Genomic DNA, 24,597 nt, shown 5'->3' with positions numbered 1-24,597 from the left:
TCGGTGGCTCGTTGTGGTTTGTGTAAGGAATCCACATCTGACGGTATTTGTGTATTCTACTCCACCACCCTTGGGTCGACGACCAACTTGCCGAGGGCCCGTTCCTTGGCTTTCCCAGACAGCTGTGAGAGGAGGAAGTGGACCATCGCGGAAGGCGCCTCGATAAACCTCGAGGCGATGTCGATCTCTCGAAACCAACGATTCAGCGGAAGTCGGTCCTCTCCGGCACTGGAGTAGGTGGATGTCTCTAGTTTCACGACGCCATTCGTGAAGATACGCGAGGGAGTTGACACTCGCGCTCCATGAATTCTTGTGCCGCAACGCGCTGCTCGTCGGGCGTCGCTGCTGCTCAGCGACGTGACGACGGCTTCTCCGGACACCGCCGCAAGGCGTTGGAGAGCTATCCACTCGATCCGAGTGAGATGGGGGAAATCAGCGTGGTCGAGGTCTTGGCTCATGTCGAACTTGGTCATTGGAAGGACTACGAAGGGCTAACAGGTGTAACGGACCAGGTATTTACTCAGTTACTTGCTTACACTATAGTTTTAAGGAAGCTCGCAATAGGACGACTGAGGCTTTGGTTTAAGGTAAAATCTACTCTGACTTATTTTAATACCAAGGTCACAGCCCTGACCACGTCATAGTCCAATTTGCTAATAATGGGTCTGGCTCCCCATATATCAGCCAATGGCATGACAGCATTTCAGCACACGCTAGTCGTGTGCTGATGCACCTACTTATGTAAAGAAATCTACCTACTTATGTAATGGAGGAGCCCATTACACCAAGGCAATCCTTGTTCCCGAAGTCCTTTCGCTTCAAAGTGAATGACATCTCTTAAAAGCGATGACAATTCATTCTAGGCTTCAACTTCAGAGAGTGCTTGGATCGCAAACGCGAGCGTCACGTTGGGCGTGTTCTCGAGAACAGTAGCAAGCATACGGTGCTCGACAGTCAACCCCCCGAGTAGCAGTATTAGCTGCCGAGGTTTTGTCCGGAGACTCACCGATTGACTCCGTCTGGAATAATAGTTCGTTGAACTTGTCCAAATGGACAGCGGTCTTCGTACCAGGTTCCATCTTGAATCGGTGAAGCTCCTTGTTAGCCATGAGCCGGTTTATCCTATTCTCGAGCAAAGTCCACGCCTCGTCCGCCGGAAGTGCCGAGCCGAGGTAGACTTAATATGTGAAACTTACCTCTCCCGCGATCACAGCAGGGACCCCAAATCGTTTATCTTCCATTCAACCGTGGTGCAACCACCCACTTGTTCAAAATATGGGTTTATAGTCTGCAGAAACAGACTCTTCCGGGCGAGCTTTAATCACATGCTGAATTCCCAGTGGAAGTCGTTACATCCACGAGCTTGTAGATTCTGTTGGCGTAGCTTGAGCTCATAGCCAATTGAGAGTAAGGGACGATTCGAACGCAGCTTGTAGTCGATGTGAGTCGATGAATGGAAATCTGAGCGTGGGATTTTTTCGAGCTAGAAGTCCTAAAAAAACACTTTCCCCACTATCCTACATGCAGCCCCTAGTACTTCCTATCACGTACAGGCCGGCGTATACACCGATATATACGCAACTGACACAAATATGGAACGGTAAGCAATAGACACACATATGTGCAAGATACATACTATTCGTATAGACCGCGGACACGCCTGTGTGCAACGGACACACTTGTATGCAGTGTACACGTCACATGTCACGATTGATCTCTCGCAGATGATCCCGTGATAGGTCAATTTGAAGCTGACGTCCAATCACAATCCAGGATACCAAGGATCTGCCAATCAGGTCGCACGATTCTTGTCACTTCAACTGCAGCAAGCGCCGAGCACACGTTGGACGTGTGCTAAGCAGTATGCATCCAGCGAGGTAGGCGTCGAAGTGCAACCACAACCAGATGCAGTGCGAGCAAAATGAGCTAGCAGGCTAGGACTTCTAGCTTAGACAAATTCACTTTAAAATGTTCATTCATGTACTTACATCGGCTACAAGCCTCGTTCGCATCGTCAATCTGCTGATCCCTCCCACCCAGACAGTGAATATACAAATCTCATGATGACGTCATAAGCTGCTGGAACCATTTAAGAGGTAAACACTATTCAATGTCTACAGCGTGTTAGCATTGGTGCGACATCGGGTATGTATGCTCCGGTGAGTGCCCATAGACAATCCTTGAAGTGCGGAAATAAACTTTGCTGATTGTCGTATATGTGGCGGCGTTGCAGGTCTTGATAGGGATACGTAATTGCCGTAGCGATCTCTCGATGCCCCATTACACTATCGACAATTCAGTGAGATAGTCCCACCAGCATGCTGTCAGCGTGTTGGCGCATCCCGCTTAGTATTGCTTTTATTTATTTCGTCTATACATGAGCGTCATCAGTCTTTCATCATTAATTGTCATGAGGCACACGAGCGCCTTGCACAAAGGGAGCGCTTAAGAGTATTTACTACCCGTATGAACGTGGGTTCACGTGTCCCTGGCCTCAGAGGGATCGGTTTGCTACTTAAAAGAGTAGATGTAAGACTGATGTATTTATAAGTAAGCTTAGTTTGGGTTCTCATACAAACTAGAGGTCACCTATAATTAAACTATGTAGTTATGCACTGTTCGGCTTCTAGGGCCTCTGGTACCGTGTGCTAGATGTCGACAAGAAGTGACGGCCACTCTTCATGTACAGTACTTGCGTACGCCGGATTGTACTTCGTTACATGCTGGATGCACTTCAGACCTCTAGAAAATAGTAAATCGACTGAATAGCACGGGCTACGCCATTTTTAGGTAAATGAACGACACCTCTTGTAAACGAAGCCTTTTTTTTACGATGGGGCCATTTTTAGACTAATCTTTGGTGAAATAGTGCTCCTTTATTACTAACGGATGCGCCCGAATAAAAGCCCCCTACCGAATAGTGTCCTGTGGGGTGCTGCATGCCTGCACTATTAAATACAAGCCTCTCCCGAATAGAGTCCTTATAAAAGCTACCAAATCTGCTATTACAAACTTGCTATTAATAACCATCCATGAGAAACACTTTTCCGTCATTTCCAATAATGCCTCATCAAAGGCAGTCGGTTAGCAGTGAGCGTAAGCAAGAGGTGATCAGGTGGACTAAATATGTCGTTTTAAGGACCTACTGTACATGGAAATAACGCTTGGAAAGAGTCGGACCGAGTCCAATGCACTCGCTTTGGTAGCCTACGTATGCCAAGTGTTGACACCGTTTGCGATTGAGGCCTCCGCGCGTGGCGAGACACGGATGAGGCAACCATCATGCGGAGCGCTGAAATAGCAGGCTTCTCGAGAGACCCCTCGTCGTGGTTTATATCCAAGCACGATGTGAATAGCGCTAAATTTCGTGAAAAGTGGTCGAAGGAACCGCATATGGACGAAGACGTCGATCTGTTAAATCCTTTGCTGAAAGCCCGTTACACCTGGTAGCACTTTGTCATCCATCCAACGCTCACGATGAACAACATGCCGATGCCCGACGCGCCCAAGTTGCCCAACACGTCGCTGGAGCACGACAGCTTCCCCCACCTCTCTTCGATCGAATGGGAGGCGTTGCACCGCCTCGCTGCTGCGTCCGGCGAGGCTGTCATCCACACGTTGCTCACTGCTGGAACCGAAGCTCAACATCGCCTTGCCACCCAAGAATTCATGGCGCGTGAACTCGCTGACCTCCGTCAGCGCGTGTCGACTCCCACGCTGTCCAAGAACAGGACTGACATCGTCAAGCTCGATGTCTCCTCTTATAGTGGTGAAGGCGACGGTCGCCTCCACTTGAACACATGGTTCTGCGAAGTGGACATCGCAGTTGAAGCCCGGCAGCTTTCCACCGAGCTCGCGCGGACTCGCTTCCTTCTTTCCAAACTGACGGGGAAGGCAAAGGAGTGGGCCCTCGGCAAGCTCGTTGTCAACCCCTCATGCTTTCCCACGATGGCTGCAATGAAATCTGACCTGCGACTCGCGTTCGAGCCGCCCCAAGACGAGAGAGTCCAGCGTTCCGCCTTCCTGTCGTTGCAGCAAGGCAAGATGTCCATGCTCGAATATATCCAGCGGGCACGTCACCTCATCTCGTGCATCACGACACATCCGGTTGACATGGCGACCCAAGTCCATGTCTTCGTGTCCGGCAAGAACACCGGCTACCAACGCTTCTACTTAACGCGGAAGTCCCCATCTACGCTGGAAGAAGCTTTCGCGGTGGCCCTACGCGAAGATTACAGCGTCGCGGCATCTCAAGCTTTCGATTTCAGTCGGGCTCCGGCCTCCGAACCAGAACCAGAGCCGATGGAGATTGATGCCATCCGCCACTTCGATCGTTCTCGGTCGACGACACGTCCACCGCGCTCCCCGACGCGCAGCCAACGTCCGATGAAATGCTTCCGCTGTCGCAAGCCCGGACATCGCGCGGCGGTGTGCCGCGCGCCGGCACCTGTCCTGGCACACGTCACGGTGGAGTCCGAGGTCGCCGTTCCAAAAAACGGCGACAGCCAGTAGGTACGGGGCGCCCTACTGGGAATGGAAGGAGAGATGCATCTCTGGTGACAGAGCCTCCTCCTAGCCCTCCAGTGCTTCACGCACGACTTTTCGCCACCACTTCCGGCAGCGACTCGAGACTGATTATTCTTAGTCTTCACGTTGACGGCGCCCAGCGCCCGATCCGTGCGTTGCTGGACTCCGGCGCGACGAACAACTTCGTTCGCGCCGACAGCTTATCGGTGTTGCCGCCAACCACGCGCATCAGCGAAGGTCCAGGCCACATGGTCGTCAAATACGCTGACGGCAAGCCGCGTCGGATGCCCCGGCGCTCGGTCGCCTTCGCGTATGCATTCGACGGGTTCTCCAGCTCGAACAACTTCCTGGTGATCGAGTTGAGCGGTTCATTCGACTGTGTCTTCGCCATTCCGTGGCTAGTGCGTCACCAGCCTCACATCGACTGGTTGACCCGAACTGTTCGGCCACGCGATATCGATGTCAACGCAGTACTGGCGTACCTGAGCGGTACGCCCAGCCTCTGGCCACACGTTGCTGTCATGGACCCCGACTCCATGACCACCCCTGCACTTGAAGAGAGCGATGGCCCTTCATACGCAGCCAGTGCTCCAGCAACTTGTGCCGGTCCTGAGTCGGAGCCTCAGGGCGTTTCCGATGTGGTCGAGCTGAGTATCCCACATCTTGGTGAGCAGTGGCTCCCACCTCGTGAAGCGGTTGAGCGTGAGCTCCTGCCCGCGGTTGACCAGGGGTTCCCGCGCGCAGTCGAGCTGGAGCTCCCTGTACCTGTGAATATGGTCGAGCCTGAGCTCCCGCGCATGGTTGAGCTGGAGCACCCTGATGTTGTGGATGCAATCGTTCTACATGATTCGTGTCCCGGCGCCGATGACATACCCCGGCGCCCAACCGATCTCGCCATGATCGAGCGTGGGCACTCATCGCCAGATGTACTCCGTCCTGTTCGTCGTCGTAGTCGCCGTAACCCCCGCCGACCTCGTGCCCCGTCGCAGGACTCCGTCCTGAGCGAGCTCGAGACTATCACAGTCCTTGCTGGACACGCCTCGAACGATCTTCCGCGTCGCCGTGAAGTTGAGGTCGCACGTCCACCGCGCGACGCCGCGGCAATCACAAAGCTCCCCGGTCTCTCTTGGAAACATTTCCTCCGCGACTTAAAGCACGGCGACGTCGAACAAGTATGCTTACTCGTAGCTAGAGACGCCGCGTCCATCGCGACTGTCCACGTCGACACCGATGCCTCAGCGCCGGACCCCCAGACGCGCCCCACGGGCGCCGAACCGAAAACAGCCCGTGAAGCGCGCTACGCTGCACAATCGTTACCGGCCCTCGAAGCTTCCGGTAACCCTGTGGCCCCTCTCGTCCGTGAATTCATCGACATCTTCCCCGACAAGGTTCCGGCGGCCCTTCCGCCGGATCGCGGAGTCCGACACGAGATCGATCTCGTGCCTGGCGCCAAGTACTGTGTCACCAGACAGTGGCCGCTTCCCCGCGACCAAGTCGAGGCGATCGATGCCTTTTTCGAAAGTCGCCGGCAAGCCGGCCACGTTCGCGAGAGCTTGTCACCCCACTCCAGTCCTACGTTCTGTGTGAAGAAAGCGACCGGGGGGTGGAGGATCGTCCACGCCTTCAACAAGCTTAACGACGCCACAATCCCGGCACAAACGCCGATCCCACGAAAGGACATGATTCTTGACTCCATGTCGGGCAGCACCACGTATAGCGCGATTGATCTGATGGACGGATTCTATCAGATCTTGATGCGCGAAGACGACGTGCCGCTGACCGCCGTCAGCACGCCCAGTGGAATGCTGTGGGAATGTCTAGTCATGCCGCAGGGGCTCAAGAACGCCCCCGCCACCTCTAACCGCATGGTGTCCCACTTGCTGCGTCCATATCGCGACTTCGCGCCCAGTTACTTTGACGACATCTTCATTCATAGTCATGCCGACGCCGGCATGACTGACATCGAAGTTCATCTCCAACACCTACGAACGGTGTTCGGAGTGATGCGTGAAAACAAGCTCTACGCCAACCTGAAGAAATGCATCTTCTGCGCCCCCGAGATTCCAGTCCTCGGGAGCTACGTCAGCAAGGACGGTGTCCGTGCTGACCCCGAGAAAGTGGCAGCCATCTGCGCCTGGCCATCTCCTCAAGACGCGAAACAGCTCCGACAGTGGCTCGGCCTCGCGACGTATCTCCATCACTACTCGAAGAACTTCGCGGCGACAGTTCGTCCACTGTCGCAACTACTCAAGACCGATGCCACTTGGACATGGCGTCCAGAACATCAAGCTGCCTTTGACGCGGTAAAAACGAGCTTATCCACCGCGCCCGTCCTGATGCTGCCTGACCACTCCAAGCCATTTCACGTGGTATGCGACGCCAGCGACTTTGCCATTGGTTGCGCCTTGATGCAATTCGACGCAGCAGGGCGCGAACGAGTGGTAAGCTACCAGTCGCGCCAGCTGAAACCAGCGGAACGGAATTACCCCGTACACGACAAAGAGCTACTGGCCATGCGCTATGCGCTGCTCAAGTTCCGAGTTTACCTCTTGGGCGAACAGACCTTCGTCGTGTACACCGACCACGCGTCGTTGCGAACCGCAACGAAGAGTCCGCATCTGTCCCAGCGCATGGCGCGCTGGATCTCCCTTTTCTCCGAATACAACTTTGTTGTTCACTACAAGCCAAGCAAGACGAACATTCTTGCCGATGCTCTCTCGCGTCGGCCAGATTACGCTCAACTTGGCCGCCACGCGATTGGGGACGAAGACGACGACGAGTGCGCCGTGTGTTCTGCTGAAGATGTCACTGCGATGGAAGTCGCAGCGACCAGTTCGTTGCGCGACGCGATCTTGGCCGCGTACGCGTCGGACGCGGCGTGCTCCGAGCTGATCTCGTTCCTACATGATCCGTCGGAGCCAGCGCGGCGCCGACTGTCCCCGCGGGCCCGATCCCGCGTGAGCCGCTTCCGCTTACACGAAGGTTTGCTGACTTACAGTGTGGACAACGAAGACTCACCACGCATCGTCGTCCCGCTGGACGACGATCTTCGCGCCCGATTGATTCACGAGTTTCACGATTCTCCCAGTGGTGGCCATCTTGGACGCGAAAAGACCTTCGCGTCCCTCTCTCGCGATTACTACTGGCCGCACATGTACAAGTGGGTGCGTAAGTGGGTTCGCTCATGCGAAGCGTGCCAGCGCGTGAAGCCTTCCCCGTCGAAGCAAGCACCGCTTCGACCCCTCCAGGTGGCCTCGGAGCCGTGGTCCTCCGTCAGTATGGATTTCGTTTTCGGCCTTCCCCGCGACGCCCAAGGTCGCACTGGCATACTCGTCTTCGTCGATCGATTCAGCAAGATGGTCCATCTTGCTCCAGTCGCCGCTACGGTCACCGCCAAGCAGTCTGCGGCGACGTTTCTGGATCTTGTTTATCGCCATCACGGCTTGCCAACATCGATCGTTTCCGATCGCGATCCCCGCTTCACCTCAGCTTTCTGGTCAGAGATCTTCCGGCTTGTCGGGACGCGGTTGAAGATGTCCACCGCGTCGCATCCAGAAACGAACGGCCAGACGGAGCGTGCGAACAGGGTCGTTGAGGACGTGTTGCGGAGCTTCGCCACGTCATTCACGTCCTGGAGCTCGTTCCTTCCCATGGTCGAGTTCGCGATCAACAATGCGGTTCACGCATCGACGGGGCTCACTCCATTCTACGTGAACTACGGACGCCATCCCCGCGTCCCTGCCCTCCTTGGCATGGATCGTCGGTCCCCAGTCGAATCGGACGCGGTCACGCCCGCGCCAGTACCCCCACCGAACGAGACGGACGCCTCCGATGTTGCCCCATCCGCGATTCCCGCTGACGATAGTCGTGAGCAAGCTCACGACGTCACCTCCGCGATTTTGAATGCTGTCACCACCCGGCGTGGAGCCGCATCTGCCGCGCCAAGTGTGCGCACGCGTGGTACCACGGAGGCAACACCATCTTCACTGACCACCTGGACGCCCAGGACGCTGATTAACCCGCGTCAGCATCGCCGCGCAGTTGAGTACCATGCCGCGACAGGCTCGGCCGCTTCACCCGAGCCTCCGCCCGCAATCTTCAATCCGAACCCTGAATCGCTACCGCGTGATGCCGCGGCCGCTCTTGCATTCGTCCAACGACGCGAGTCGGTAATCCGCTATGTGCGCGACGCCATCGCTATGGCGGTGGATCGCCAGAAGGAGAACGCAGACAGGCGTGGTCGCAAGAATCTCGCGACGTTTGCAGTAGGCGATCGTGTTTTGCTATCCACCGACGGCATTACACCCACTTCTGTGACGAACTTGGGCGCCAACAAGCTGGCGCCGCGATATATCGGACCGTTCAAGATATTGAAGGTATTAGGTGACGCGTATACACTTCGACTACCTACAGCACTACGCCTCCACCCTACCTTCCACGTTGGTCGCCTCCGCCGCTATCACCCTTCGTCTATCCCCAGCGACGCGGATGGTTCCCCGCGTCCGGACTTCGGCGATCATCCCGAGGCTCGTCCTGACGTCGCACGCGATGGCGCAGCTCTTGATTCTCCCGCTCCAGATACTCCACACGCTGAAGCAACCGATCCAGACGCTGCGCGCGCGCAGCGTCTTCCCGCCGTCCGCGGTCCACCCTTTTAGCGTGACGGTCCCGCTCCTCTTGTCGATAGCGTGGGTAATCTTCGTCATATCGTTGACCGTATCCTGGAACACGAGGACCCTCGTGCTGCGCCCAACCTTGCTCATACGAGTCACGGCGCTGATCGCCATGACGCTGCCATCCCTCCGCTCCGGCGCTACCTCGTTCGGTGGCTCGTCCCCATGAAGGATAGTTGGGAGCCTCGCGCCATCCTTCTCGCCGACGTTCCGGACTGCGTGGCGGAGTACGAGCCTGGTCTCGTACCGGCGGCCGATCGTCACGCGGGCGCGGCCGTCCGCCGCGCCTAGCCTCGTCGAGGGCCCTCAAGTAACGTCCTATCACACCACGCTCCACTTCGGTAATTGAAGCAGCTTCAAGAACACGACCCCATTCTGCGTCGTCGGGTCGCGAGACACCACGCTCGCGACAACGCTGACACCCAGTTCGTCGCGCCGTACAAAAAGGAAAATGCTGCTTGCTTTCTCTCTGAAGTAGGGGATGGTGTGACGGGCCCATCGTCACACATCGCCATCGCATCCAATGCGATGGCCAATCAGCTTGTAGAGCACATCTACTGGTTGGCGTGGTCCGAGACCACGCCGTTAACTTTCAATACATCTCAGAGTCTAATTTGCCTGCTTCCTCACGCACAGTGTACGTAAGGTAACGGGTTGCTGAAAGCCCGTTACATAGATGATGCGTTAGACGATATTAACCTGGTACACGAATCATATCAGCAAGGAATAAGGTCCTCACCCGTTTAAAGTCCTCTCTATCACTTTCGGGCGGCACTATTAAATATAGTCCGGACTCTAATAGGGCGCGTCCGTTATTTTAATGAAAACGTTATTTAATTTTTTGAACATCCCAGCGTGTCTCAATGTTGTGTGAAAGTTGACTGTATGTGGTCCAAGCGAATTATGCTTGTTCGAATGCAACAGAAACAACTTCATGGAGTTGCTCACTCGTTGCTCGCGTCTCCCCTTTAGTGCGCGCCATCAGTTATGGCTATTCGGCAGCTGTCGTGGCCTTCGCGATTTCCCCATCAAAGTTTTGTGCCGCAACCAAAAGTTCGTGCGCAAAGCTGCGGGAAATTATTACGAAGTGGAGCGGGAGTGGAATTTGGGCATCGTGCTCCAACCTTCGGAAGTCAAGTCGCTGCGCAACCGCAATGCGGATCTATCCACAGCTTTTGGAGCTTTCTACAAGCACGAGCTGTTTCTACACGACTTAAACATTCCAGGTACGAATAACCTAATCAGGAATCTCTAGAAAATTATGACCACTAAATGTAGCTTCCACAATAGTATGGCGTCAGGGACTTATAGGTCGACCAGAGCCAACGCGAGTGCGTAAGCTGCTGGCAAACCGCTCGGAGCTCAAGAAACTACAAGAATTTGCCAATCGACCTAACGCACAACTCGTAAGGAACAAAAAATTAGCTGTACAATTTAATTTATGGAAATTTGTTAACAAGTCACTTTCTTAGATTCCGATGCGGATCGAGGTCGGCAACACTGGCTGGATCAAAGTCATCATGGCAGCATGCTTCAAACGTGGACAGATTGACAACCGCAGACGTGACGACGAACGAGAAATCAAACGCCAACTTCGTGATTGGTAACAAAAGCTTAGGATAAAAGCAACTGTTTTAAGAAAAACTAAAAAAAAAATCACGCATTGTTCAGCATTTTTTTTCTGCCGTCCAGCAATCAAGTAGACACACCGCTCACCCGCCTTAGTTGCTAGTGTTTTGTTCGTCCTGTCCCGTCAGGTTCTTCCAGCAATTCTGTCTCTGTTAATTTTTTTTCTCTCCGATTTTTTAACAGCAGCCGCTCGACTTCTTTTTACCGCCTCCGTACGGGTCCACGATCTCCGGCAGTGCATTACTTTCAGCCGAAGCTGTGGGTAGCGCCTGGCTGATCTGGATGAACAAGTCCGACACATTCGTGTCCTCCTTTGCACTCGTCTCAATGAACAACGCGCCGATCTCCCCAGCATATGCCCGTGCCTGTGACGCCGGCACCTCTCGCTTCTCCTCCAAGTCGCTCTTGTTACCAGCAATGGCAATCACGATATTGTCGGGACCCAATTGCTTCAGCTCCTTCACCCAGTTCTTCAGTGTCGTCAGTGATTGCTATAAAATCCCACATATATTAGTACCAAAAATAAGAATATAAACTCAGAGAAACCCTGTTATACACGCACCTTTCTAGTGATATCGTATACAACGATAGCAGCAGCTGCTCCTCGGTAGTACATGGGTGCCAAGCTGTGATACTGAGCACAGAAGAAGTCCCATTATCAGATTGAAGCAAGGGAAACAAGGGGAAACCAATACAAAATAATACCTTTTCCTGGCCGGCGGTATCCCAGATCTGATACTTAATAGGCGTGTCGTTGACCACGATCATCTTGGACATGAAGGACGCGCCGATTGTGGACTCGGAGTATGGACGAAAGTTGTTGGTAACGAAGCGCAGTACAAGCGAGGACTTGCCCACACCTGTGTCGCCCAGCAGCACCACCTTGACCTCGCGCGCCTTGCTGTTGCCTGCGTCTGCCATTGTTCCGTTCTATCAGTCGCTCACGTTCCAGACACTCGCGTTCTGTTCTCTCTCGCTTTTCTCGCTCTGTGCAGACGAAGAGACGACTTTTGGCCAATGGTAGACGACAACACTGTCGATTGGATGAAACACGTCTCAGTGCCATTACCTAACTGGGCGGAAAACAGCAGGACCAACTTAAAACAACCGAGACCGACACACCGAGCAGTGCTCTACCGTAGACCACAAGCGTTTATACATGCACTCGACGACAAGCAATTGGTGCTGGAAGCGTCGATGGTGATTGCTTTAGGCTTATTGTTAATAGTCAGTAGTCATCTCGCGACGACAGAGTGTTGTCTGCTGGGATAGTCGAATACAGGACAGCGCGTACGTTTGCTTCGAGCTGTTGAAGCAATCGACCAAAGATGGCTACCACGCCACAAGTCTCGGCAGCTCTTCTGCTTCGCGAGTCGCAACAACGTGACTTCGCGATGACCAGGAAACGTCCATGCTCATCTGACTCCACTTCTGAGCGCAAATCTGAGTATCTGACTCGACCGTAAAAATGAAATATCGTAATTACGCTTTTTACGAAACGACTGGTTGAAAGAACAACTCCCTACTAATTCATTTGCAGATTTCTCGCTGGAGCTCCGAGTATCTGTGTATTTGTCTTTGTACTTCTTTTTGGCTTTGTGGTCCCGATGATCGTTATAACTCTAGAATTACACTGACTCAAGTGATGACAATTATCCAGATGAGGAATCAATCTTCAGTATATTGTAGTAGACGGGCTGCGTGTGTGAGAATGATGAAAGTCTAGCTTTTTTTCTTAGGAAGTGCCGTCAGATTATGTTGAACATTATGACGACAATAAGCTGTTGAGCCTCCTCCGGGGAGCTCCTGAGACTCCACACAAACCCAATTATTCATTTCTGCATAAAATGATTCCGTGGAATCTGAAAGCTACCTGCGACAGTGCATCCCATTGTCTTCTTCAAGCAGTTTGGAAACCCCTAGCATGATCGCATTGACCCTAAGTAAATGCTCAGTGAGCCCTGGTTGTTGAGATCAATCCAAAGTTCCCTTTACACAACGTAAGCAGACATTTGTCTTCATCATGACCAAAGCGGACACTCTCATCGCTGTAGCTGTAGTTGCTTTGATTGCCACACACAACGTCAACGCAACATTTGTCCGCAGACTAACTGATGAAGACAGTGGATCACTCGACTTTGACTCCTCGGAAGGCTCTAACGACGACAGTGCATCATCTCTGGAAGATTTCCTTAACAGTCAGGCAGGAGACACCGTGCCGAAGTTTGGCCAATGCGGAGGCATCGGCTTCATTGGCAACTCGCAGTGCGCTCACGGCTACGTCTGCGTCCTTTCCAATCCCTGGTATGCGCAATGTCTGCCCAAAGGCTCGCAGACGTCAGTGCAGACCAAGAAGCACAGCCATCGCTCGAAAGTGCACACCGAAGATGCGGATCTCTTGGTTGACGACCTTACGACCGCTGAGGTAATCCCAGCATGGGAGCAATGTGGAGGCAAAGGAGTTGACTTTGATTTCACCACGGACGACTCTAAGGACGAGGAAACTCCAAAGAAACCTTGTGAGGAAGGCTACTCTTGTGCAGTCATCAACGAATGGTACTACCAGTGCAAGCCACTCGAGAACCCCTCGGGTGTTCATCTCTGGGACCAGTGCGGCGGTGAGGACTACACAGGCCCCGCGGATTGCACTGCTGGATCTGTGTGCAAGTACTTCAACGCGTGGTACTCGCAATGCGTCCCCAAGGAACAAGAGTTCTCGTAGCTTAATAGTATTGAGTCAATACCAAGTACTAGCTAACCGTTCGCGATAATATATGAGCTTACTAAGCAGCATACTGGGTCTGCCTCGACGTTTTTGAGAAGCAAATACCGGTATTTCATGACATGTCACTAAGTCAAAAGCATTTTTTAAAGTTTATTTTTGTCTGATTCACTGACAATGCTGGGCGACGACGATGAGCTCCATCGCCTGCGCCGTTTGAGGCTGCTACAGTGTGTGCTCATGGTGTTTATGCTGCTTATCTGCGTCAGCAGTGACTACTTTCTCTTCCAGCAGTACGTCATTCCTCCCGTTGCTCGCTACTCCTCCTTTATTTCCAAAACAAAACTGCTTTTTTAGTGTGTATCTACTAGACTACAAGCTTCTCCGTCACTTTGTGGATTCATTGGCTCATGGCAGCGTAGCATTTTGCTGCTGGGCAGTGTTCTTGCTCCAAACGGAGAAATTTTCCGAGTCTGGAGACTCCACGCTGCAACTTGTAAGAAAGTGCTTTCTTAATGGCATCACCGCGTCGCTGCTAGACATCGACCATTTCATCGCTGCTGGGGCTTTGAATCTTGCTAAAGCAACCCATTTGCATGGCCGCCCATTCGGCCACTCTGTCACCTTCATCATCGCGGTGGTATGGCTCGTTACTCGGTACTCGAAAAAGTGTCAAGCTCGAAAGAGACGCAACCGAGTAAGCTTCATCGTCGTGGCTTGGTTAAGTCACCAGCTTCGGGATGGAATGCGACGTGGATTATGGTTTTGGCCCTTTGGCTCGACACCTCCTATCAATTACTTTCTCTATTTATTTATGGAGGAAAGTCTGCCTTTCATAATGGCGAAATGGTGGAGTAAGGCTCCGGCGTTGACAGAGATGGAGAAGTTGGAGCTTGCATTGCAGAAGGTAGAAGAAGATATGGATGGGTCGGACGAAGAAGAGAACAACAATGACCAAGAAGGAGCAAGGTTGCTTACGATGACGACAGAACGACCGTCTTCAAGCGAGAATCTAATTGTTTAAGTGTATATAATATAGATTATTGAATATACTAAAAACAAATTACGCCGGTTGTGTTTTATTTTTTGGTATAATTACAGATGAGAAACGCATTATGCATATCCCATCTTGAGTGTTGGTAAGTTTCAGCGTAGCTTCTCGTATTGAGCGAGATAAATGCCACTACGTCGCAAGTGGTAGTGGCGGTTTGAGACAAGTTTATCTTCATTTCCTCTTTGACTACAAGTGGAACAAGAACATCTCTCAATATCCATGTTCAAGCGAATGGTTGTGCTTGTTTTTGTAGCTACCGCTGGCGTCATATTCAGCCACGTCGATGCCGCGAATTTGCGTCATCATGAGTCTGCACGCGACTTGGAAGCCAGCGACAGTGGCTCGACTGAACTCCTGCTCGACGAACTCTTTGGGGACCGGTTCCTGACTTTAAGCATCGACGGCTCAACTCTAGATGGAAGCAAAGACTTGGATGATGAAGGTTTGGGGGACGCAAGTCTCGAGGCAAGTCAGGAACTTGATGGTGGTTCGGACGACGATGTCACCGACTCACAAGACTCCGAAGATGGTAGTGAAGACAATCTAGGAACACCGTATCAACCCGGTACCATTAAGCCTGCTTCAATTGACAGCTCAAGCCAGGGGTTTGACAAGGACAGCTTGTCTTGGTGGAAATAAGCACTACTTCACACCTGGTGATCGCTTCAAAGATAGTATTTTTCAACCACTTTTCGTGTATCGTTGGTACAGTTGCTATAAATTTTCATGTTCATACTTCGCGAAGAATAAGATGGAGTGAGAGGTTGGAGCAACCGCTTCGCTGCACAACCGTTTCATTCCATGAAGTGCGTTGACGTTGCGCACTCAACGAGGCCTGACTTCAGACAATATACTTCAGTTTAGCTTGAATTTTTCATTTCTATTTGTGGTTAGCTTTTTTTAAGGCACCGATACAGACTGATTCCTGGTCAGCGTCTCATCAACAGCTTCCCGTTCTCCGCTTCCAACGTCTCCGACAGGAATATATATTCGAGAATAGCAACATATTTTGTGCTCAAGGGATAACCTGAGCCTAGATGCTCCCTTCGTTCCTATCACTTTCAATCTATCCACGGCCAGGGAAGCACCTCCGACCGACGTCTTTGAAGTTCCGACAGCAGCAACAATGACCAAGTTGAACGTCATCCTCAGTTTCGTCGCTGCCGCCTTGGCGCTCGCCACTTTCGATGGCGTCGACGCTGCCGGTCTCCGTAATAATGACTTTACTGAGCGTGTCTTATCCAGCTTCGATGCCAGTGCCAGTGACAGCTCTGATGGCGATCGCTTCCTGTTCGAGATGGAAGGCAGTGACGGATCGGATGTCGACAGCAGCGACAGCTTCGGTGGTGAGCGACTCCTACAAGAAATAGTAGAAGGAAGTGACAGCGCTACCGACGACGAGGGTAGTGAAAGTACCGACGGGGTGCGTTTCCTACAGGAGGTCGACAGCAGTGAGAGCGTTGCCAGTGAGCGTTCTCTTGTCGAAATGGAAGGAAGTGAGAGCGCCGATGGTAGCGAGAGTTTCGATGGCGCTCGATTCCTCCAGGAAGTTGACAGTAGTGAGAGTGATGCAGATGACAGCAGTGAGAGCGTCGATGATGAACGGTTTCTTGCTGCCTTTGAAAGTGAGGAGGGCAGTGAAAGTGGCAGCGCATAGCCAGCGTCTTCGATCGCAAGTTTAATGATTGCAATAAACAAAATCCTATAATTTCAGACAGAGTTTCTTTTGAAAACCCTCGTAAAAAAGCCTAGCAAAGCCTAATGTCCTGTCATATATAATAAAATGCACGTCATTGAGTACAGAGAATTGCTGGTTGCTTAGTACTTCGAAGTAGAAGGCTACAAAATACGTTGTATACACTTGCTGTCCTCAAAAATACATACCAGGTATCAGGTTTGTCATTTAAGTAATATCAAATTACTCCATAGTAATCTTTGGGAACGGACTGCATCTTGGCCATGGTCCTGCTTTACAGCGGAACAATCCGCTACATAATTCTTTGTGGTGTTCGTCAAAAAACGAAGACAAGGAGAAGGGAGCCGGTGGTGCTCCCTGGAAGTTAGCCGTTTTGTATTACTAAGTAAAAAGCAAAGTGCGGTCCTACTACATGCAGCTAGACTACATGGTAGTATTATGTAGTCTAGCTGCATGTACTATCAACATCTCCTGAGTATTTTTTAGCTCAATCTTCTCACATTTGTAAGCGCAAAACATTTTCGATCCTTGGGAAATGCTTACTGAGATCTCCTGGTCCGCCGTGCCTGTAAGTATTATTTCTGTTATACAAGAGGTGTCAAACCAGCACAGCTAATTTGTACTTCCACACGTTCTTATTGTCAGCTAAAATGCGCACATACAGTACTGCACCCCGTTTTCGCGCCCTTGGACCTTTAGTAAACTTCTGGATGTAATGATCCTGCATCCAAAGATTTATTGATTGGTAAGTTAAAATCGGATTTAATTGCAGATCCTATATGGTCCAACCCCGCGAAAACGGGATGCAGCACTGTATTTTAGTGAAAAGAGCTTTGGAGCAAATCGTGCAAGATTACAAAAGGCAATGTTTAAACGGCTGATACGTGAACCTTGAAAGAGCCACAACTCCTAAATCTGAATATCTTGATAGCGGTAACAGTCATCTCCACAGCTATTCCGCAAGAGTGGTCTGACCGAGAACTGTAATGCATCCGTACGTGCCTAAACGTACTTTGGTCTCGAGTTCGGTGTGCATGGATTTAGATGGGGAGAAAATGTCTATTTTAGAATGTATAATCTAAACTACAGTGTATCTGCACATGTAAAACATGTGCGTGCCACGTTGTTTACGGAACGGATTTGATGTTCTACGTGCCTCCCTCAGACAAATATGCAGTGTACATTGATACGCTTTTTTAAGCACATCAGCGTACTGCTTAAAAGTTTTACTGACTCCGTACTTTTTATTGATAAGTGGAAGGGGGGGGTTAGCTTTTAAGCATTACCTGCACCCTTTAGCTAAAACATGCACACATCCACTCGACCCGCTCATTGTATTAATTGTATTGCACGGCATCACCGTAACAATCCCAAAATCAATAAAACGAAATTCATTTGCAGAAAAAAATCACTTTCCTGGAGAGTGCAGTGATCGACTATTAATAGCTGGAAAGGTCGGCGCTGGGCTCGCCTCCGCAAATATTATACCGCACGTACCTGCTTCGCGGGTTCGCAAGGGCACGCGACCTCGGATCCACTCGCCTCAGTTGGTCTTCTCCGTTTTGATTTGCACTATTTTACCAGCTTCTTCTCCAGCCCGGCACGATAGTCACTTTCAATATACATAGACATTTTGTTTACTAAAAGTTTGTATGTGCCATGTGCGTTTCGTAAACAACAAGGCACGTACAGATGCATTACAGTGCAGAAGATCCTGTATTACAGACCTTGTAGATACTACTGTATCCGCTGGATACCGGTAGTATTAATGACAGTGGAGATGACTGTTACCAATGTCAAGATAATCAGATGTAGGGGTTGTGGCTCTTTTGAGGTTCACATAGCAGCCGTTTAAACATTGCCTTTTGAAATCTTGCGAGTTTTCTCCGAAGACTGGACGCCACCCAAAACTGCCGTAAGGACCAATGTTTAAGGCCTTCGATAGATGATATACCGAAGCTCTTTTAACACTGGACGCCACCGAAAAGTTTTAAGGCCTTCGATAGACGATATACCTGGCATACCCCGCCGCCCGTCTGGTGAGACGTGAATTCGGTCTCAATAAAGCTGCGTACTGTGCACCCTTACTTCCGGCAACTACACAAATTGTAAAATATCTTGGATTTTGTAAGGAAGGGTACCTTGTGCCCATCACCTTCCTTCAACAATTTGACATACATCAGAAATCTACGACATTTAAAACCTGTGCAGCTTTTATTTTTAGGGACAAATTTAGAGATTGCAAACGTTGTACCATCCTTTCCATATATGCGCAACCCTATAGCTAACTACTTCTCAGTATCGATAAGTGTCAGTTTCAAGTGGTCATTGAAAAAAAAACACTTGACCGCCTCATCGAGAAGAAATCATTTCAGATGTACTCGCTTTTCATATCACCAATACGGAACAATGAGCAATAACCGGGACAACAATAGCTGACTCAGGAATCCTGACAGGATGGCACATAAGCAGATAGAACAAGGATTGGCGATCTGCGGATCTCGTCTGGTCGAGGTCATGCATTCTGCTGAGGCCTCTTGACTGCAGCTCATTTCGAAAACTTCACCCTCCTACACTTCCAACTTCCACACACGCTTCCCCATGAAGGTCCTTATCGTTATTGCTGCCCTCACGATTCTGCTGACACCTGTGTAAGTACTACTCGATACCTGGCTGTACATGCTGTCTTCACTGACCTCGTGTCTCCAGTGACGGGGCTCTCAGACAGTGCGCCGGAACGGGGCCGGGCAACAGATACGAGAGCTCTGGCTACTTGACCGCCGACTTCACGCAAAATGCCTGCGCCGCGTCGGGCGGTTCCATTGATCATTTCAAGAAGGGCAACCAGAAGTGCTGCAACGTTCCTGATACCCGCCAAGGCAAGTTTGACCTCTCTTGCCAGCGTCGAACGGCTGGGGACAACTTCCCAGAATTCCACCCTACTGCCCAGCCATGCTAGATTGAAGGCATGCGTGAAATTGAGGTGGCCGTCCAAACCAGTAATGACGCCAAAGGAAATAGGTTTTGCATTCCTATTATAATACGTAGAATGGAATTATCGTTTCGTCAATATCCGTTTTAAATAACGTGCGCTTATTATCTGAAATTTTAATAGTGTTCATGTACTATACTGTACAGTGCTGGCACTAATTAGAAGAACAGCAGTTATTTCGGCATTTTGGTCACTAATCGTGCCCCCAATCTCTGAGTAAGCGCACCTAATAAGGAGACGAGCGACGAAGCTGCAGAAAAACGCCTTTGGGGGCAGCCAAGGTGCGTTTTCGAGCCAAATTCTATCTGAAGCGTTCGGGGCGCTCACTTTTCATCAAGTCCGGCGAATTATATTTAACTGCCTCTGTTAGTGTACCTGGCTTCGGGCAACACTTCTACATGGAAACAGTGTGGAGCAAAAGGCTATGCCCGAACAAAAGTCGCTTTCGTTTTTTTTTTGCCGATGTGTCAATTATGGTCCGATTTTAGCAAAAATACCGGGAATCGACACAGCACGGCGAGCTGTGTTAATTGGCCAATTTTGATCACATTTTAAACTGTAATGGCCAAAATCTGACCTTCTTAAAAATAAATGTACCTCAAAGACATAATAGAAACTGTTCTAAAATTTTGTGAGCACGAACAGTCCTTCTCCGGTGGTCTATCTCAGCCTTTAAATTCAGTTCACACTGTCGTCGTCAGCTCCATATCCGAGTGGAAATTGCGCCCTCCCTCGTACTTGTAGACCTGATAAAATAGAAATTAGAAAAAGTGAATATTTGCGACGCACTCGACAACATCCCAAGCATACTTACCGCTAACAGCTCCTCGACAGAGTCGTTATTTAAAGTCACTGCATCATAAAGACGCAAACGAATAGTGTGTCTCCCGCGCTTGGGAACGTGGTAAGAGGGACCATAGATCAATACGGCGTCATTGTTGTTATTGACTTCCTATACATAGTCTGCACAATTATATCATAATTTAGTGTTAGCTATAGCAAAAATACAGTGGTACCTTGAGAGTAGTAGCAACCACTCTTGCACCCCTCTGATCAATCGCGTGACACCGTGCTTCACGTCGCTTTTTCAAAGGAAAACGTAGTCCTTTGATACCGGAATATTCGATCTGTTTCAACATATGTCGGACCGACTATTTTTTTGCGCGAAATGTTTCTTCACGGAGCTTGTTTGTGGAGCAACCTTGAGGGTTCGTCTATTTTCCTGGTGAATCTGCTATTAGCGGCAAACACTAAAGCGTTGGGCGGGTAGTGCCTTCTGTAGAATTGATTACTATATAATTAGAATTTACTTGTTGATATGTACTTTGCTTTATTGCATCAATCAAGCAAATACATAAAAGATTTATCAAAATTGTAGTTTATGATTGATACGTTCATGTCTCTATATTGTGCTAATCCATTTCAAAAGGGTAATATGATTTAATAGAAATGGCAAGTCTAGTTTTCACAACTGCAAATTTTCAGCGACCCCACGCAGCAGCGCCCTCGCCCAATTTCGTGTCATCCTTCGTCGCTGCGGTGGTGGCCGAGCTATTGCGGTTGTTATTCTTTACTCAGGACAGACAGCCCGAAAAAAACGTGTAACCTTTTTTTTGGCGGGACACTCCCCAACAAATTAACATCAGTCTCAATTTCTTCTGAAGACTACGACTAGCTCTCTAACGACGACCACCACCCTTCCCTCCTCGTAACAATACATGTTTTACACGATTAAAACTCTCAATGCCACGGTCAAGTGCTCTCCAATCGGTAACCAAACCCGTAGTGTAAGTATTGCAAGCGCCACCCCGTGCCGCACCTTTCGAAAATCGGGCTCGAACGGCAAAATGGGTATTTTTCGTGAGCCTGCGTGACGCGGTCCAGCACCTTTACCCTCAATCCCAGCGGAGCAGTGTCTGGTTGAATATACGGTAGGGCGTCAGATCACTCACCAGCTACCCGCAAAAACATCCTTTGTAAGGCCGGATTTATCTTTGTTTTGGCGGACCAAACCGTAGGCAGGGGTACCGTCGCTTTATGAACCCGCATCCTCTTCGTGTAGCTAGAACGTAATAGGTGGTGATCAATGCTCGAGCCTGTGTGACTAAGGATGAAACAGCAATGCTGCTCAGCTCGATTATCTAAGCAGTGATCGAGAGCAGCCTCGACGCTTCCCGGATCGTCATTATGGACGAACAGCGTTTCGTACGAACAAGGGATCTAAAATCGTCGTAGCCGTCACATGCTATAAAAATGAAGACATTGCTCTAAACTTCTACCTTACTTTGGTTGCCTGTGGAAGCGCCACCGGATGCAAGGTACCTGCGGTATTCAAGCTTCCTGACTACACGGTCAAGCTGGAAGTGCTCAACAGCCCCCACCCCTCTCGATGTAGCTGCTGTCCCTACAACTACGTCGGGGTTCATTAATGACCAGCTCTTCGTGTAGTGGATTTGGCTCTTTGAAGGTAGTGTCTTGGACGACGGGCAACAATCTCTGCAGTTGGTACTGGACGGGTGCAGCTCACACTAATCTGCCGACAAAGTGGTAGAGGCTGAAGGCATTGGTGTCCTCCTAGTATGTGCTCCCATCTAGCACCACTGTAGTGTCGTGCGACCCTAAATGCTTGCTAGTTGAGAACCCACTCGTGTACTTGGAGATAAAAAGAATTCTGTTATTAAATGCGGGGCTACGGCGGCTGCCGTATTGGTTTCTGTTTGTTTCACTATGCTCAATGCCTCCTTGACTATGCTGTATACAATTCTTGAGAGCTCGCCATGCTCTCATGCTTCTCGCCTGTCGTCGGTAACCCCTCTGTGATCTGTAACCTCTATGCGAAGTGTCTGGGAAACCACTACACCGCCCTTCAAACAGACATTTGCATACGGCCAGCCAAACGGGAGATGTCCTACGCCTTCGTATTGGCCTTAGCTGTACGCCGACGACGGCCGGTGCTTGTTAGCGTTGTTGTGCAGCTCCTTGTTTCTGCTGTTTGGCTCCTTTGTTTCTGAGTGGACGGTCTGATCGTGAGTTGCAAACGAAGCGACTCAATGCAGCACCCCCGGCAGTATCCGCATATTGTTTCAACTTGAGAGGAACATCCTCGAACATGTTGTTAACAGGCTCCCAAGAGGCCTCAATAGCCTCAAGGCCTTCCCAGCGAACCAGCATCTCGAAAGTATGCGTCGGATGCTTGCGGTGCTCCGTGAATGCCTCCACAGTGAGGTATACATCCTGGTTTGCAATGCGCTCCAAAAGACCTTCATTGACATCAAGACTTTCATCTGCATACAGTTTGAGACGTGAAGCATGGATGACTTTCGGGTTCGCAATGATCAAGTGTTCGATTTCGAGCGAGTTGGCATTGGCGCTAATCACACGGTATGGTCCCACCCACGTCACCGATAATTTGTTGCCTTGCTTTTTTGCGTCGACTCGGGACCACAAAACATAATCTCCAACATGGAAATTCAACGCTCTTGCACTTCGTTGATTGTTTTTGTTGCGCTCGGTTTTCTTTTTCTTTGCTGTTGTAACATCGTGGTGCATGTCCAGGAGCGACGATCTCAGCTCTTGGGCCGCTTGGCTCACGTTGGGCACTAAGTTCTCCACATTCAATACATTTGCCGCAACTGCATCAGTACCAAGTAGGCCTTTCTGCAACGGGGTTGTCGCTTTAACCCCTAGGAATCCTTCCGCCGGTGCATGGTCGGGAAGTGACGTTACCGGGCTTTGATTCAGGTTTGCTTGAATCAATGGTAGAAGCGCAGCCCAGTTCTCTTGTTCAACATTGAGCTCCAAACGCATGACACGCAAAACCTGCAAGATATCTCGGTTCAGTCGCTCGACACTTCCATTAACTAACGGGCAATAGGCGAGCGTAAAGCTCTGCTTCATCTGAGTCTTGTGACAAAGTTCCTCTAGAAGCTGGATTTTGAAGTGCGTGGCCGTGTCGCTTATTATCAGCTCCGGCGTTCCGTATCTGCTGCTCCAGGTGAGAATCTATGTGGCAGCTGCTGCTGCATCTGCGCTAGTACACTTGATCAGCTCACAGAAGTGCGAGAAATCTTCCTTCATTACCAATATGTAGTCGTTTTTGCCTTGTACTCTCCAATGTACAGGTAATCCATGTGCAGTGCTTCGTTACTTTCTTTAGAGCGATACGTCTCGCCCCAAGGTCTTGGTACAATTTAACCACCCTTCATATGGCAGCACAGTAGACAACGACGGCAAAACTCACGAGCCTTTTGCTCTAGTTTGTCGATGTGGAAGTGATCTTTGAGATGATTCACCATTACCTTTACCCCCCCCCCGATGGCCCATTGTGCCACAGTGGGCGATCACCATTAATCGCACTAAGAGCACTTCAGCATCCGCCGGAATCCACACGTGGTTGTTCGTGTCTTTCCAGACTCCGTCATGTTTACTGAGATCCGTTGGACGGGTGCACTCAGTTGCATGCTGAGCGTTTTGGATGTCCACAATGGTAGACCACTCGGAATTCGATCATAGAGGACGTAGTTCAACTGGTTGTTGCTCTACTTCTAACTGCCAGCTCTTGATAGTAGTAGATTCAGGTGATGATGTCGAACGAGCCCACCGTGAAGCCATGTCGGTACCGCTGATATGTTCGATGCTGTACCGTAACTCATTTAGTTTCAGGCTCCAGCGTTGTTGTTTCCCCTAACACGCTTCTTTATCTCATCACCGGACGCGAAAACAAAAAATAAAATTTCGATGGTCCGAGTACAAGCAAAAACCCTGGGAGCGTATCAGCAGATAGTCTAAGTCCGTAGCAGCCTTAATAATTGGAAATGCCTCTTTTTCTGAGACGCTCCAGTGCTGTGAAGACCCTTTGAAAGTACCGCTCATGCAGTGCACTAGCTGATGATGCTGTTCCGCGATGTTAATCGACGAATCCCAATCCGCAACAATTGTTAAGATAATGCTCCATCCAAAAGCACTTGCATCGGTCATCAAAATGAGCTCGTCGTCATCAGGTGTTACCAGTGTCGCTGAGTTCGTGAGCAAATATTTGACTAGCTTAAAACTATCCCGCTCAGGTTCAGAGAGGTCAATGACTAGTCGTGCAGCAACGTGTTTTGTCCTCTTTGTACCGGCTAAGGCAGCTTGTAACCTTTCCTACAGAGGTGCAGATACCCGAGCAAAATCAACGAGATAATTAAGCATTCACCCAGCCGCGCACAAGAACTGTTATAGTTCGCCTGCCGTGTGTGGCTCTGGAAGATTGCCCAAAGGTTGGATTTTATCTGGATCATAGGCAGCTCCGTCTACCTTAATAGT

At 50.4% G+C, this 24,597-nt stretch overlaps 6 protein-coding genes across 6 annotated transcripts; 5 read left to right on the top strand and 1 right to left on the bottom strand.

Annotated features, from left to right (window-relative positions):
- Nucleotides 1–10,134: 10,134 nt before the first annotated feature.
- Nucleotides 10,135–10,807, top strand: PITG_04079 (uncharacterized protein; the record flags this gene model as incomplete). The annotated part of the gene is made up of 3 exons (XM_002905746.1): nt 10,135–10,426; nt 10,491–10,606; nt 10,673–10,807. The coding sequence occupies 3 exons, from the start codon at nt 10,135–10,137 to the stop codon at nt 10,805–10,807; spliced, it is 543 nt and encodes a 180-aa protein (XP_002905792.1).
- Nucleotides 10,808–11,005: 198 nt separating this feature from the next.
- Nucleotides 11,006–11,750, bottom strand: PITG_04078 (Rab5 family GTPase, putative; the record flags this gene model as incomplete). The annotated part of the gene is made up of 3 exons (XM_002905745.1): nt 11,006–11,320; nt 11,392–11,463; nt 11,535–11,750. The coding sequence occupies 3 exons, from the start codon at nt 11,748–11,750 to the stop codon at nt 11,006–11,008; spliced, it is 603 nt and encodes a 200-aa protein (XP_002905791.1).
- A 1,102-nt stretch (nt 11,751–12,852) lies between these two features.
- Nucleotides 12,853–13,551, top strand: PITG_04077 (carbohydrate esterase, putative; the record flags this gene model as incomplete). The annotated part of the gene is made up of 1 exon (XM_002905744.1): nt 12,853–13,551. The coding sequence occupies one exon, from the start codon at nt 12,853–12,855 to the stop codon at nt 13,549–13,551; it is 699 nt and encodes a 232-aa protein (XP_002905790.1).
- Nucleotides 13,552–13,791: 240 nt separating this feature from the next.
- PITG_04076 (uncharacterized protein) lies at nt 13,792–14,505 on the top strand (the record flags this gene model as incomplete). The annotated part of the gene is made up of 3 exons (XM_002905743.1): nt 13,792–13,844; nt 13,909–14,405; nt 14,459–14,505. The coding sequence occupies 3 exons, from the start codon at nt 13,792–13,794 to the stop codon at nt 14,503–14,505; spliced, it is 597 nt and encodes a 198-aa protein (XP_002905789.1).
- Nucleotides 14,506–14,797: 292 nt separating this feature from the next.
- PITG_04075 (sporangia induced hypothetical protein) lies at nt 14,798–15,293 on the top strand (the record flags this gene model as incomplete). The annotated part of the gene is made up of 1 exon (XM_002905742.1): nt 14,798–15,293. One exon carries the CDS (start codon nt 14,825–14,827, stop codon nt 15,242–15,244), a length of 420 nt encoding a protein of 139 aa, XP_002905788.1.
- Nucleotides 15,294–15,731: 438 nt separating this feature from the next.
- On the top strand, nt 15,732–16,262 carry PITG_04074 (secreted RxLR effector peptide protein, putative; the record flags this gene model as incomplete). Its single annotated transcript, XM_002905741.2, has 1 exon — nt 15,732–16,262. One exon carries the CDS (start codon nt 15,732–15,734, stop codon nt 16,260–16,262), a length of 531 nt encoding a protein of 176 aa, XP_002905787.1.
- Between the last annotated feature and the right edge of the window lie 8,335 nt (nt 16,263–24,597).

Source organism: Phytophthora infestans, genomic scaffold (assembly GCF_000142945.1).
Source record: "Phytophthora infestans T30-4 supercont1.5 genomic scaffold, whole genome shotgun sequence".
In the NCBI taxonomy this organism is placed as follows: domain Eukaryota; phylum Oomycota; class Peronosporomycetes; order Peronosporales; family Peronosporaceae; genus Phytophthora; species Phytophthora infestans.
Note: the sequence above shows the minus strand (reverse complement) of the source record. Positions and strands in the feature narration are given on the sequence as shown.